The 16,035-nt window shown below is 39.3% G+C and overlaps 3 protein-coding genes across 6 annotated transcripts; 2 read left to right on the forward strand and 1 right to left on the reverse strand.

The window, feature by feature from the left end:
• The first annotated feature begins 2,007 nt into the window (after window positions 1–2,007).
• LOC105841073 lies at window positions 2,008–5,994 on the forward strand. The gene is made up of 2 exons (XM_012688191.1): window positions 2,008–5,340; window positions 5,407–5,994. Exons 1-2 carry the CDS (start codon window positions 2,008–2,010, stop codon window positions 5,992–5,994), a joined length of 3,921 nt encoding a protein of 1,306 aa, XP_012543645.1.
• Window positions 5,995–9,651: 3,657 nt separating this feature from the next.
• LOC118645191 (protein ALP1-like) lies at window positions 9,652–12,581 on the forward strand. The gene is made up of 3 exons (XM_036285808.1): window positions 9,652–11,452; window positions 11,533–11,770; window positions 11,852–12,581. The coding sequence occupies exons 1-3, from the start codon at window positions 11,340–11,342 to the stop codon at window positions 12,557–12,559; spliced, it is 1,059 nt and encodes a 352-aa protein (XP_036141701.1). The 5' UTR covers window positions 9,652–11,339; the 3' UTR covers window positions 12,560–12,581.
• A 209-nt stretch (window positions 12,582–12,790) lies between these two features.
• Window positions 12,791–15,764, reverse strand: LOC118645192. 4 transcript variants are annotated; one of them, XM_036285812.1, is made up of 7 exons: window positions 15,461–15,764; window positions 15,237–15,372; window positions 15,096–15,170; window positions 14,237–14,428; window positions 13,838–14,009; window positions 13,504–13,646; window positions 12,791–13,139 (listed from the first exon to the last, which is right to left on the reverse strand). In XM_036285812.1, exons 2-7 carry the CDS (start codon window positions 15,274–15,276, stop codon window positions 12,895–12,897), a joined length of 867 nt encoding a protein of 288 aa, XP_036141705.1. In that variant the 5' UTR covers window positions 15,277–15,372; window positions 15,461–15,764; the 3' UTR covers window positions 12,791–12,894. The 4 variants fall into 4 exon arrangements, with proteins under 4 accessions (XP_036141705.1, XP_036141702.1, XP_036141703.1 ...); XM_036285809.1 differs by having other exon boundaries at window positions 12,792–13,139; window positions 15,542–15,764; XM_036285810.1 differs by having other exon boundaries at window positions 12,793–13,139; window positions 13,546–13,646; window positions 15,542–15,763.
• Between the last annotated feature and the right edge of the window lie 271 nt (window positions 15,765–16,035).

Consider the following 16,035-nt stretch of genomic DNA (forward strand, 5'->3'; position numbering starts at 1 on the left):
GCTGAAATATTGCAGGAATATTGCACAATATTGTTTTGGAGCGGACACAGGAATATTGCTGCAATATTGCAGCAATATTTTCTGCAATATTCCAATCTTGCAAAATAATATTTCTGCAACGTTGCAGCAATATTTCATGCTGTAGGGGATAGCATATGGACATACAAAGTAATCCTGAGTAGTCCATTTTAGGATATCTCTTCAGTGTCCACAAATGTATATCCTATGGATATCTTCATAAGATCCATGGACATCAGGACAAGAAATAGACATAAAACGGATATCCATAGGATATCATGTGCTGTCTGGGTATATAATATTACATAAATATAACATTTCTATATAACACGTTGTAGAACAGCAAGATGTGACGTCCCATTATTTATTGCGATACGCGCGTATCGGGCGTATCAAACTCTGCAACCAATCACAGATATTCCGCTGCTTTCAGTATGCCGAAATATATCTCTTATGTCCCATGAAGCGGATTACGCGGAAGCGGAACGAGCGGATCACCAATCATGGGACTGTTTCAACGGAATTTTTGAAAAGGTTCTATTAGAACAATCCCGTGATTAGTGATCCGCTGATTCTGCTTCCGCGTAATCCGCTCCATAAGAGCCACATTTCGGCATATTGAATACACACACACACAAACATGCGTGGCCATTTCTAACCTTTTCGTGCGATTGAAGAAGTACACAAGAAGTGACGAGAAGAAATAGCACGCGTAGTACTTATGAATCTGAAAAGGTTATTGTAGGAAGGGGGATGGATAAAGATTAAATGTGAGATGGAAGAAGAGTGCGTAAGCAAGAACATAAGCGGCATAAGCACATGCATAAGCAGAAGCACATAAAGATTTCGTATAAGCTGAGTCTTTATTTAAATGTGTTAACAAGTCGGGAACAGACTAACTCTCGCTTCGCGTCTTCGCATTGTTCGTCTTTCGAACTCGACCGTCCTTGAAGTCATTGTTTACTCCTGTTGAAAGGGGAAGGGGGGCTTGCTTGACGACAGGGACGCTGCGTGCGAGTCGGCTGTGACGGCGCAGCGACTACCACATGCGCGATATAGAAAAACCGCTATTCCCTGGGTTTGATTGGTCGGCCCCCCCCGTACGCTACGGCGCGACGCGTGGGTCGTGTCAGTCTCACCCAGGTGCTCGTAGTTGAGGCTGGTCGCGAGTATTCGATAACCTATAGTGCAATTGTTATTGGGCCAAGGCAACAAGCTCAGAAAAGAGTGCTTTCTCCGCTGGCAACCTCGTTCACGCCCGCACCACACTATTTCTGCTCAAACTGCGGTAGACGTGCCGCGTGGCCGATCCGAAGGGATCGGCAGGAGACTCCCCCGCATTAAGGCCTTCGAGAGCGTTGGTCGCAATCACGCGTTGCGGGCACGATCTTACCCGGATCGTGCATTGGGCCCCCCTTGCGAGGCCCGGCTACCTTTGTTCACAGGGCGCGCAGCTAATTGATTAATGGAAGGACGACGGAAGCATTCTTGTCTGAAATCGCGTGCAAGTTCGAGCGAGGGAAGGAAAACGCACGCTGCTGTATTAACCACCGCCATTGGATGCCTGCGCTTGCGACTGCACATTGACCATAACAAAATTCTACCATGCTTACCTAGCGATATATGGCGCCTCGCAATATTCACTATTATTAGTATATGTTCGTATTAACTTTTTAAGGTTAATTAAAGGTATTTATATATGATTTTTCAGTTAACGGTGCTGCGTACTTCTATATTCCATTGAGACTCATCCTGTTTATGAGTAGAATAGCGTCCGTCTTGATAATTATTACTAGTGTTTGGCCGGTCCACGCCGACAGGCGGCTGGTCGGTGCGCTACATGTATTTTTTGTCCTACATATAAATATATTGAATTAACTTGTCCAATCATGTCCGCCGTTATCATTCTTTCCCCGATCGCCCCCCAAACATTTTTTTTTGGTCCTTCGAGCCGGATTCTTACGGACATTTAAGAAATTGTTAGATAGGATGAGTCTCAATCAAATTCATTCTCAAATAGAGATGCAACTTGCACTGTCTGAAATCATTGCAGGAACCTATGATAATTTTATGAAAACTCACGTGGACGATATTCCTAACAAAGTAATACAGGCTCGACTTACAACCCTTAAAGATGTCTGGGAGCGCTTCTCTGCCAAACACAGGGCTGTTGGCATTGCCGTGGCAGGTTTGGGTCCTGATGAAAAACGGGAGATCCAATCGCATTCTTATTTTACTTCCAACATGTTTACGTCAACCTACGACCATTACACCACCTGCTACGAGCGGTTGACCGCCTTGCTTGATGAGGACCAGGGAGGCGCTTCTAGTACGTCGTCATCTCAATTGACAGCCTCGGCCTCTTCTGGCCTGCCAGCCTTTTTTCACCAAACCAGGCTCCCGCGGTTTGATTTACCAAAGTTCAACGGCGCTCCTTCAGAGTGGCTGCCTTTCAAAGATCTGTTTTGTTCACTAGTAATTAACGATGCCTCGTTGTCACCAGTTGAAAAGTTGCAATATTTAAAGACAAGCTTAACTGGCTCTGCCGCATCCCTATTAAAGAACACGACCATACAAGCGGAGAACTTTCAGAAGTCATGGGATGCCTTAATCGCGTTTTACGAAAACAAACGGGTATTAGTTCATGCTGCCTTAAATTCATTGTTCTCCATAAGACGCATGGTGAAGGAATCGGCTGGTGAATTGGAAAAATTGTATACCCTCGTATTACAAATTTATAGAACTCTCGAGAGCCTAGAGCGTCCGGTTTACTATTGGGACGATTTTCTTATTTTTTGTATTGTGGAACGTCTAGATGCGGAGTCTGTAAAGGCGTGGGAACAGCGATTGGGCTCCACTAAAGAGCCTCCCACGTGGACTCAGTTCACAGATTTTCTTGTGTCACATCTTATGACATTGAAAGCATACGAAGGGTCCTGCAACACTAAAATTGACCTTCGTTCCAAGGGCTCTGCCAAATCACACTATCATGGGCAATCCAAGAGTACTTCTGACATTAGCGGAAGAACGTGTGGAATTTGCTCAAAGGAGCATCTCATTTCATATTGCCCACAATATACAAATAAAACAGTGCAGCAACGATTAGCAATCGTTAAGAAACACAAACGTTGCTACAATTGTCTCGGTACTCACATGCTGCACCGCTGCCAATCCATTAAGCGCTGCCTGAAGTGCGCTGGGAAGCACCACACCTCTCTTCATCGGGCACGCCCCAAAGAGGACTCGCTCGCGCCGGCTGCGACTGGCGAGTCTCCAGCCATTACAACAGGCGAGTCTCCCGCCACTGCAACAGGCGAATCTCCAGCCACCACTAGCGCACATGATGCAAAGGTCTTACACGCGGCCGTCAATCACTCGACATTGGTTACTAATATTTTGTTGGCAACGGCCCGCGTTGAGATAACTGCTCGAAATGGGAGAACCTCTCAAACAAGGGTACTGATTGACCAAAGGTCTGAGGTATCGCTGATCACCGAACGTCTTGCACAAAGATTACGCTTAACACGTACCAGGTCTCAAATCCCTCTTGTAGGGATCGGTGCTCAACAAACTACCCGAACAAATGGCCTCGCCACATTCATTGTGGCGCCGCACTTTGACTCTCGATTCAGGTGTACAGTCAACGCTCACATCTTACCTAAATTGACTACGTCTCTCCCTTCAGCCAAAATCGAGCCACATCAATGGCAGCATCTGAACGGTCTAAACTTAGCCGATCCGAACTACCAATCCCCAGGTCCCATCGACCTGATACTGGGAGCTGACGTTTACGTTCATCTTATTGAAGAAGGTGTAATCAAGGGGCCAGAGGGCACTCCGATTACACAGCACACCAAGTTAGGCTGGATTGTCTCTGGGCCTGTAAACAATAACGCTCAGCCTTCAGTCGCATACGCTTACCATGTTTCTCATGATAACGAACTTTGCGACTTACTTCGACAGTTCTGGACATTAGAAGAGTGTCCTTCAAGCAAACAATCCCCGCTTTCCTTGGAGGAGCAGGAATGTGAAAACTATTTCACTACCACTTACTCTAGAGATATACACGGCCGATATATTGTAAAACTCCCCTTTAAGAAGTCCCCAAGCCTTCTTGGAGATTCATTTACGAAGGCAGTGGGAGCAGTGAACAGATTTTTCAGACAATTTGACCGCAATCCGGAATACGCCCAAGCTTACTCGGAGTTTATCTCTGAGTATGCAAGGCTGCAACATATGCAGCTGGTGAGTGATGATGGTGCACTGCCGCCTCATTCATACTATCTTCCACATCATGGGGTATGGAAGGAGCACAGTTCTACAACCAAATTGAGAGTAGTATTTAATGGATCCAGTCCCACGAACACGGGACACTCATTGAATGATGTTCTTTACACTGGACATAAATTGCAAAACGATCTGTTTGACGTCTTGACATGGTTTCGACTGTTTCGATACGCCTTTTCCACTGACGTCGAAAAAATGTATCGACAAATCCGAGTACACTCAGATCACTGGCCATACCAGAGGATCTTATGGAAACTCCCCGAACAGGGTCTTTGCACCTATGCACTAACCACAGTAACCTATGGACTCGCATGCTCCCCTTATCTTTCCTTACGAGTCTTTCTTCAGCTACTAGAGGACGAAGGGCCACGCCACCCGTTGGCGATCCCTGCACTTAAGAAAGGACGATATGTTGATGACATATTCGGCGGATCTGACACCATTAAAGGAGCTACGGAAATCACCCGCCAACTGACCAACCTCTGCATGGCGGGCGGCTTTCCACTCCAAAAATGGATAAGTAATCATCCAGCAGTGCTCAAAGCCATTCCGGAGGATAAACAAGTCTCTATTACGCCAGTTAATATCGACGAAAATTTCGTCATTCATACACTCGGTCTGAGTTGGCAACCCGTTGAAGATACCTTTCAGTTTTCTTTGAAACCGCCTGATACATCTTCGGTTACCAAACGAACCATTTTATCAACTATCGCAAGACTGTTCGACCCTCTTGGATTTCTATCGCCAGTTATCATTACGGCCAAAATACTGATGCAGGAGCTCTGGACCTTAAAGTTAGACTGGGATGATCCGTTACCTGAATTCGTGAATGAGCAATGGGTGACTTTTGTTCAGAATCTGCATGACTTGCAACGTTTGTCGTTTCCCCGCTGGGTGGGTTATTATTCAGGTTGCTCAGCCGAGATTCATGGATTCTGCGATGCCTCTCAGAAGGCGATTGCAGCAGTAGTATACCTTCGAGTCATCAATGAGCAGGAGGGGGTACGAATCACCATGGTGGCCTCGAAAACAAAGGTAGCGCCGCTGAAGAAGCTCACGATCCCTTGACTAGAATTGTCCGGGGCCTGCTTATTGGTAAAGCTCGTGTTTCATCTGCTGAGTACGCTTGACTTTGAGGGCATACCAATCTATTTGTGGACGGACTCCTCTATTACCTACCTGTGGATATCCAACCATCCGTCGCGATGGAAGGACTTCGTGCATAATCGAGTCTGCCTTATACAAGATACTCTTCCCCAAGCTCGGTGGAAATTCGTGCCAGGTAATGAAAATCCTGCAGATTTAGCGACCAGAGGTTTGACGCCAATTCAATTATCTGAACTTACTCTTTGGTGGAAGGGTCCTCACTGGCTATCCCGGCCTTCTTCAGAATGGCCCACCCTGACGCAATCACCTACTCCTCACACTCCTCTAGAAGAAAGACCTGTCAAAGCTAACGTGGTCCGTGAGACGCCTGAGTTGTGGGATTTGGTATTTAAGTATTCTAGTTTGACGAGACTTCTGAGGATTACCGCCTTCTGCCAACGAGCCGTGTCTTATTTCAAACGACATCCAATCTCTCCTAGATCCCTCGCCCTCACTACTGACGAGATTACAAATGCCAAACTCTTCTGGATCAAGACCATACAACGTGCCTTTTTTAAACCCGAGCTTGATATTCTCTCATGAGGAGGACAGCTGACCAAATGCCATATCCTCTCGAACCTCACACCATTTATAGACTCCCAAGAGCTTCTTCGCTTGGGAGGTCGCTTACATCGTTCACTCCTCTCTGCCTCGGCGCAGTATCCATTCATTCTTCCCCGAGACTCACCACTAATCAGCCTTATCATTTCAGACGCCCACCTGCGCACGTTACACGGCGGCACTCAGCTCACTCTAGCATACCTAAGAAACGAGTATTGGATAATCGGAGGTAGAGTCCCAGTGAGAAGTTTTATACTCAAGTGCGTCCGATGTGCCAGATATAGACAAAGACGAGCTCAGCAGCTGATGGGTCAGCTCCCCCCTGAAAGGGTGACACCTACGCGGCCCTTCACTTACTCGGGCATTGATTACGCCGGCCCGTTTACCATTAAGACATGGAAGGGCAAGAATGCGCGTACCTATAAGGCTTACATGGCATTATTTGTTTGCTTCTCCACATCAGCGGTTCATTTGGAACTGGTAACAGACTATTCGACGAGTGCCTTTATAGCAGCGTTTAAACGATTTACGGCGCGGCGAGGCATCTGTTCGACGTTAACTAGTGACTGTGGCACAAATTTTAGAGGGGCCAACGTTGAGCTTCGTCGATTGTTCGCCGCCTCAACTCAAGAGTCAGACACATTGGCTGCATTGTTAGCCGGAGACGGAACCCGATGGATTTTTAAACCGCCTTCCGCTCCGCACTTTGGCGGAAAATAGGAGGCAGGTGTCAAATCGGTGAAATATCACCTTCAAAGAGTAGTGGGTGACACATTGCTCACGTATGAGGAGTTCAGCACCCTTTTAACCCAAGTCGAGGCCGTCCTAAATTCAAGACCGTTAACCGCTCTAACGGAGGATCCAGACGATCTTCATGTCCTAACACCGGGACACTTCTTAATTGGATGTGCCCCCACTACTCTACCTGAACCGTCGGTAGCGCAACTGCCTATATCTCGCCTCTCACGTTAGCAACTCCTTAGCCAGATGATGGAAAGCTTTTGGACCAGATGGTCCACTGAGTGTTTGCAAAGATACCAAGCAATATACAAGTGGAAAAAGACTACTCCATCGTTAACACCTGGAGCCTTGGTGCTCGTGCTTGACGAGCGATACCCGCCCTCCAAGTGGCCGCTTGGACGCATTCTACAGACTCACCCTGGTAAGGACGGTCTGACTCGAGTCGTCACTTTACGTACTCAAACATCTACATTGAAACGACCAATCACCAAGTTGTGCCCACTACCTATTCCCCATGACACGTTATAATTTGTTCGTTAACTAAATTAACGAAGGCGGGCGGAAAATGTTGAAAGGGGAAGGGGGGCTTGCTTGACGACAGGGACGCTGCGTGCGAGTCGGCTGTGACGGCGCAGCGACTACCACATGCGCGATATAGAAAAACCGCTATTCCCTGGGTTTGATTGGTCGGCCCCCCCCGTACGCTACGGCGCGACGCGTGGGTCGTGTCAGTCTCGCCCAGGTGCTCGTAGTTGAGGCTGGTCGCGAGTATTCGATAACCTATAGTGCAATTGTTATTGGGCCAAGGCAACAAGCTCAGAAAAGAGTGCTTTCTCCGCTGGCAACCTCGTTCACGCCCGCACCATACTATTTCTGCTCAAACTGCGGTAGACGTGCCGCGTGGCCGATCCGAAGGGATCGGCAGGAGACTCCCCCGCATTAAGGCCTTCGAGAGCGTTGGTCGCAATCACGCGTTGCGGGCACGATCTTACCCGGATCGTGCATTGGGCCCCCCTTGCGAGGCCCGGCTACCTTTGTTCACAGGGCGCGCAGCTAATTGATTAACGGAAGGACGACGGAAGCATTCTTGTCTGAAATCGCGTGCAAGTTCGAGCGAGGGAAGGAAAACGCACGCTGCTGTATTAACCACCGCCATTGGATGCCTGCGCTTGCGACTGCACGTTGACCATAACAAAATTCTACCATGCTTACCTAGCGATATATGGCGCCTCGCAATATTCACTATTATCAGTATATGTTCGTATTAACTTTTTAAGGTTAATCAAAGGTATTTATATATGATTTTTCATTTAACGGTGCTGCGTACTTCTATATTCCATTGAGACTCATCCTGTTTATGAATAGAATAGCGTCCGTCTTGATAATTATTACTAGTGTTTGGCCGGTCCACGCCGACAGGCGGCTGGTCGGTGCGCTACATGTATTTTTTGTCCTACATATAAATATATTGAATTAACTTGTCCAATCGTGTCCGCCGTTATCATTCCCACCAAACACCAAGTTACATGTAACGTACCTGTTAGTTGTAATTTCCCACTCAACAATGTAATTGTAATATAACATGTGTGTTACATTGCAATTATATTATTGAGTGGGAAATTACAACTAACAAGCACGTTACATGTAACTTTGTGTTTGCTGGGTTCTTTCTCCGATCGCCCCCCAAACAACTCCAAACTCTAAATTATTATTTATCTTAAATACAAAAGCCTCTATCACGTACGGCCATCATCCCATACAGCACAGAAAAATTGCAGCAACATTGTGGCAACATTTCAACGCAAGATTGCAATATTGCATAAACGTTGTGAAATGTTGCTGCAAGGTTGCTGCAAGATTGCAATGGTAAAATGTCCGCTTTTAGAAATATTGTTACGTAATATTGTAGCAATATTGCAGTAAAATATGTATGCAATATTATTCAGAAAAAGATTATTCAAAATAATTCATCTGATTTTAAATAACTATTTTGAATTTAACAAATACAGAGTGATTAGTGAAACTTCAACCAAAAGATAAACTTTGCAAGTTTTGTCTTTTATCTTATATAAGTACATTATAAGATGAGAGAGACAAAACTTACAAAATTTATCTTTTGGTTGACGTAATCACTCTGTTGTTAAATTTAAAATATAGTTATTTAAAACTGAATGAATTGATCGGAAGATCGTTTGGTTGATGTCACTATAATCACTCTGTATTTGTTAAATTAAAAAATACAGTTATTTAAAATAATTTTGAATAACCTTGTACTCTGTTATACACAAATCTACATAATAATAGTTTTACACACAAATTATAATTACTCCAGAATGCATGTATCTCTATAGATGAAAAATTTTAAATAATATAGAACGATCACTTTTATATTATTTTTGAAAAGTTACTGTAATATATTTATTCAATATTATGTATTGAATATTAATTTTATCTATTTTCACTATTTTAATAATATTTTAAAATGTTGCTGCATCATTGCTGAAGTAATATTGTAAAATAATGTCTTTGCAATATCTCTGAAACATTACATCGCAATATGCAATGTTGCAACGTTGCAGCAATGTTGCTGCAAGCTTTTGTGCTGTATGGGCTGAGTCTTTATTTAAATGTGTTAACAAGTCGGGAACAGACTAAAGGTGCCTTTTCATGCTGACGCTTGACGCTCATTTTCAGCGGCAAGAAGGTCATGTGACCACAATTGACGCCAGCGTCAATCGAAATCCCATGAAAAGGAGAACAGCGTGAAGATTTCGGCGTCGTGAGTGATATAAAAATGTCTTTTATTAATAAATATCAAGTTTGGTTACAGGAATGTAATCAAAAATTGTTAAAAAGGGAACAAATAAAAAGGAAAGCACTAATAGCACTTCTTATCAATGACCCAGATAGCCAAACCTGCCGAGAGCACAAACTGAAAAATTTTGACACATATTATGCTGGCAAAAGTTGGACAGCAAGCAATTACAGTTTGCCGTTTCAACTAACATTAACAGAAACACGACAAAAATCGAGTAGACTTTGCGTCACAATGTGCCCTCAAAAATGCAGCAAAAGTACAACAAAATTTAAAGACATTAACAAAACAAAAATCAGACATTGTGTGTTGACACAATATATCACTAAAAATTAAATAAAAAAACAGATATGTCATGATGTCACATTAAATTAATAAAATGTAGCTAGAAATTTGACATATTTGCTATCACGCTGCAATACCAGAAACTTGGCGAAAATACAGCACGATGTATCACATGAAATACTGACAGCAAAAATGCAGCAGAAATCGAGCAGAGCCTGCCGTCATGACATGACGGCGAAAACGCGGCAGGTATAGAACGCGAGTTTGCTACATCAGATGTGTGATGACTTCTGCACACAGGACGCGGCAAAGCGGCATCGCGGTGGCCAATCACCGTCTTGCTTTTCTGATAATACATATATGTATTTAATAAAAAAGCAAGACGGTGATTGGCCACCGCGATGCCGCTTTGCCGCGTCCTGTGTGCAGGAGCCATGAATCCTCTATAATAGATGATTTTAGTGAGTGGGCGGTAGTAAGGTTGATCGCCCGACGTGTCTCCCGTCGAATCCCACACTTCCCGGACCTGATCCTCCCAGAAGTCTTCTCAAAGATTTCCACCTTTATATAAAAAAAAGTTCAAATTGGACGGTTCTTGCATGTGATATCATCTTGGGTTTAATTAACTCTCTGCAGTCAGTCGAAAACGCCACATTTAAATTTAAGTATATAATCATAAAATATATAATTCGTAATGTATATGTAAATTAAATATCATCAAATTTATAAAATTATATAATGTAAATTAAATGTAATAATAATATTAATAAACATATGTACATTGCATACATTAATTATTTATTTTACTAATTAAAAATTATTAATAATACGTCATATCGTGTTAAATTTTTGCTATATTTTTCCGATTACTTGTGACGACAGCTTGGTGCTCGATTTCTGCTATGTTTTTGCCGTCACAACCGATAAAGCAGATCGCTTTCTATATCTGCTGCGTTTTCGCCGGCATGTCATGACGGCAGGCTCTGCTCGATTTCTGCTGCATTTTTGCTGTCAGTACTTCATGTGACACATCGTGCTGTATCTTCGCCGCGTTTCTGGTGTCGCAGCGTGATAGCATTTCATGCTTCGTTTTTGCTGTCTTTCTGCGTTTAGAGTTTAATTTGTCAGATTGTGTTCGATATTTACTATGAATTTGCTGTCATGTTATGGTAGCAGATGATATTGGATTTTTGCTGTATTTCTATCAATATTTTCTGTTGATAATCTGTGCTTGTAGAAACTAAGCTTAATGAGGAAGCAGCAGATTGAAATCTGCTGCGATATCATGCTCGAGTTTGCTGGCATATTGCCGGCAAGCTGCTAGCATTTTGCTTGCTGGGGAAGTACAAAAAAAGAAAAAAGAAATTATTCAAAAAAACGTTATTGGGTCGAACCAATATTTCAAGAACGTAAATTACATGGATTTTATCATGCAATATTTCCTGTAATTACATTAGAAGACAGTAGATTTCGAAATTATTTTCGTATGAGTGTAACTCAATATGAAGAATTATTGTGCATAATTGCACCTTCTCTAACTAAACAAACTGTAATTAGGGAACCAATACCACCTGCAGAACGGCTATCTATGACATTAAGGTTCTTTATAAATTTATTTTCTAGTATATTTATTTTTTTATAGTAAATGTATAGTATAAGTCATGTAATATTTTATACAGATTTTTGGCGTCTGGTGACTCGATGACTTCAATATCTTACCAATACCTTGTTGGACTAACAACTGTCAGTAATATTATCGAAGAAACATGCAGTGCTATATGGAATTGTTTGGTAAAAGAAGTACTTCCATCCTGTTTAAAAGAAGAAGATTGGTTAGATATTGCAAATGAATTTGAACATAAATGGAATTTTAACCATTGTATTGGGGCAATCGATGGTAAACATGTTCTTATTCAGGTATACATACACACATATATACATATATATACCCTATAATGTTTTTGTTTACAGAAAATAAATAACATAAATCTTTTTCAGTGTCCAAATAATGCAGGTTCTTCTTATTTTAATTATAAGCACACTCACAGTATTGTTTTACTTGGAATTTGTAATGCCAATTATTGTTTTACATTTGTCGATATTGGTGCTTATGGTCGACGTAGTGATGGAGGTATCTTTAAAGATTCTCTTATAGGTCAAAAATTCCATAATATGGAAATGAATTTACCACAACCACGACCTTTAACATCAAATGGAGAATCATTGCCTTATGTCCTTGTTGGTGATGAAGCTTTTCAACTGACAAATTATTTACTTCGGCCTTACCCTGGGAAAAACTTAAATGAAGAACGAACAATTTATAATTATCGTCTTAGTCGGGCAAGAAGGACAATAGAAAATACTTTTGGTATTATAGTAAGTCGTTGGAGAATTTTAAAACGACCTATTATTTGCACTGTCGAAAAATCAATGAAGATTATACAAGCAATTGTGTGTCTTCACAATTGGATACGGAAACAGGATACTGATGAAAATCAATATGTAACTCCAACGATAATTGATAGAGAAGATTCTGATGGTTTTATTCCTGGTTCTTGGAGAGAAGAAATAAATAATAGTGCTTTGGAAAACATAACGAGAACTGGCAGTAATAATTGTTCTCGTCACGCTATGGAAATTCGCGAACAATTTTGTGAATATTTTAATAACGAAGGAGCTCTAACATGGCAATATAATATGTGCTAAGTACTATATTAAATATATGAAATAAAATAAAATTGAAGTTTTGTAATCAACAAAAATTTTTTATTTGTATTATAAAGTCTTTTTAATTACATATAATATTTAATATATATGTGTATACTTATATAACGTGTACATATATAATGTATGCTTATAAATTCCAAAATAAAATAATTGTAATAAAAACAAAAATATTTTTCCTAATATTGTCTACATTTAAAAAATAAAACAATGTCACATATGCCTAATAAATTTTAAAATAAAATAATTATAATAAAAAACAAAAACAAAAATATTTTTATCTTACTTTGCACGTTTAAAAAAGTTATATATATTTTTTACGCATTTTTACTTATTAATGCTCTATATGTAATGTCAAATATCTCTTGCATTAAATCTAATTGTACTCGAGGCGACATTCGTCTTAAACGATGTCCTACAGTAGACAAAAAAGAATCTATTTCATCCGGCATAGGGGGTGAAGGTAAAAGAAAATCATTAGGTTGGCAAATAGCATCGGCAATTCTTTCGATTGCATTTGTAGTTTCCTCTTTTCTCGGTTTTTTTCTTCTTTCGGTTGAGTCTAAAAGTTATTAATTTTTTTATTACAATATTATAAAGAGCATAGTAAATAAGGTACAGATTAAAATTATGTCACGTATATTTATAGTAAAAGTTCTATTAATCATACAATACAAACATTACGTATCAATGATTATTTTTGTACACAGATGAAAATATTTAGAGATAAATCTAGAGATTACATAATCAGAACCATGTAGACTAAAGAAATGTCTAAACTAAAAATGTTCAAATAAACCTTATAAATGTATAAATAATGACTGTATAAAAAAATAAACATTGATATCTATTGTTTATTGTATATTTTATGAAATTTCTAAAATAAATATGCATAATATAATTTATCTGTATCTTATTATTTGTACCTTCATTGGTGTCCTTATGTTTTAATAACAGTGTATAAAAACCTTTTCCAATACCTGTTTGAATACTTTCTAATTCTTCTTCGTCATCATTTGCACTTGATGGATTATGTATCCTTTCATTAATTCCAATGTTAGACATAGTCCTAGACATTTATAAATTTCTAAATTTATCTACACATATATATAATTAATTGTGTATATTAATTATTAATATATTAATTGTGTTATTTATTATTTATACATTTATATACACGTGTGTGTGTGTGTGTGTGTGTGTGTGTGTGTGTGTGTGTGTGTGTGTGTGTGCGCGCGCGCGTTAAAACACAAAACTTACGTTTTATACAAGCAGGAATCACGAAGGTATTGCATGGATGCATAATGAGACCACTTTTTCGTTATGTCTTGTCGAGCAGATCCACTTGCCTGATGTTCCGAGTGAATAATTTTTCTATATGTGTCGTGAAGTGATTTAAATCTGATTTTTAATTCTTCTGTACTAAATTTTCCTGTAATAAAAATTTTACTTATTAAGACTATTTTCTAGTCTGTACTTTTAGGAAGTCTTGTATAGGAAACGTTCCAAATGCGCACAGTGTAAAACGGACATCACCAATCCGATGAGTACTTTAATTAAAGTTAGTTACCTTAATTAAATTTATAAAATTTGATTGGTGGTGTCCGTTTTCCACTCTGCGCATCTGGGACTTATTCCTTCTATATAACTTATTCTTACCGTTAAAAATTTGAGCAATTTCCTCCCAACATTGCTTTTTTAGTTTTCCGTTTCGCTCTCTTAATGATAATGAATAGTTCCATAGTGAAGGTCTGTTTTGTACCTCGAGTATCAACGTTTCTTCGTCGTCAAAATTAAATTTTGATGTTCTTTTACTTGTTTTAGTTTTATTTAATGTAGTTGACGTACGTACTGAAATAATTATTTTCATATTAAAATATTTAAATAATTGAAGTAAACTATAATACAGCTATCTCTTATTACAACCGGTTTTATTCTTCTCTAATGAAGGCTGCTTTTCTTTAGGAGATACAAATCGACACAGGTTGACCCACTCAAACACAGTTTGTCACAATTAAATAAAACATGATATACAAATAAGTGTGTATATATTATGATACCTAATATATTTTACAAGCGTTATCGCAAAATTCTTAATCGATATGTTTTCAAATTTTGTAAGTGTTTTAATACAGTTTATAAATTTTAATGTAAAATATAAATTGTTATTATGAATACCGAATACATAATGCTTAATATTGTAACTTTCTATTACATGAACACTTCAAAAATTGTAATATACATATATGGATATGTAAAGATTTTATCGACATACTGGAATTAAATACATTTCTTTGATCAAAACACACTTTGACTTTTCTCGAAGGTGTGCCGACTGAGTTTGTATCAAATTCTAAATGAAAAGTGACAATAAGTGTCAACTTGTGTCAAAAGTGTTGATTGTGTTCCGTAAAAGGAAAATACCCAAAGTAAACACAGATGTTCACAAAATATTTAGTATTTTAATGATACTTTTGGTTGCTTAGGTTTAACTTGCTATTAATTAGTTTTAATTTACCTTGTTGAAATGGTTCTGCTACTATTTTCTCCTGATTATTAATTTCACTGCGTCTAATAATTGTAGTCCCATCATCTACAACATGTTGGTATATTAAAATATGAATTTCTTAAAATATAATAAAAAATCAACTTACGTTACCTAATACTGGATAAAAATATAAAGTATTTTCATCAATCATGTAATTATTGTATCCTTCCAAGCAGGAATGACTTTTAAAGTTTTCGACTTCACATATTTCCTCGCATATTCCGCAAGTGTGTACAATTCTAAAGTCCTTAAAAAATATATAAAATTGTAAAACTTGTATTTGAAAAACTTTTAATACTACAACTTAACCTAAAAATCTCTTCTAATAAACTTACTACATTTTACATTATTGATATTATTTTTATTGTAGTAATTAAAATATTTTTTTTATAAACTAATAAAAATATTTTATTTACATCTTCCATGTTTATTTGTTTGAAATACACCAAAACCTTTCTATCGCGCGATTATTGCACATGTATTATACTGGCTCAACGCTGCTTGCGCTGTTTCGACGCTTGAAGTTGGAAATATCCAACTTCTCTTTCTTGACGCAAGCGTCAAGTGACGTCACGCGACGACGCTCAACGCTGGCTTTCAGCGTCCCATGAATTTGCACCTTAAGAAATTCAATTGGTCTATTTTCTTATGTAAGTGCTTGTATACCAATCAATTTTCTTATGCATATGCTTATGCACTTATGCAAGTTTGTGTGGATATACCATTACCCTACAAATACGATTACGACACCTACGTTGTCTGCCTTCGGCCTAAACCCGGATCTACAATAGTGCAGTAAGCCTTATGCCATAAGGAATTAACCAATTATATTCGATTATTCTTCTCATATTCGATTATAATTCGTCAATTACTTATGGCATAAGGCTTACTACACTATTGTAGATCCGGC

The sequence above is a fragment of the Monomorium pharaonis genome, chromosome 4 (assembly GCF_013373865.1).
Source record: "Monomorium pharaonis isolate MP-MQ-018 chromosome 4, ASM1337386v2, whole genome shotgun sequence".
Classification (NCBI taxonomy): domain Eukaryota; kingdom Metazoa; phylum Arthropoda; class Insecta; order Hymenoptera; family Formicidae; genus Monomorium; species Monomorium pharaonis.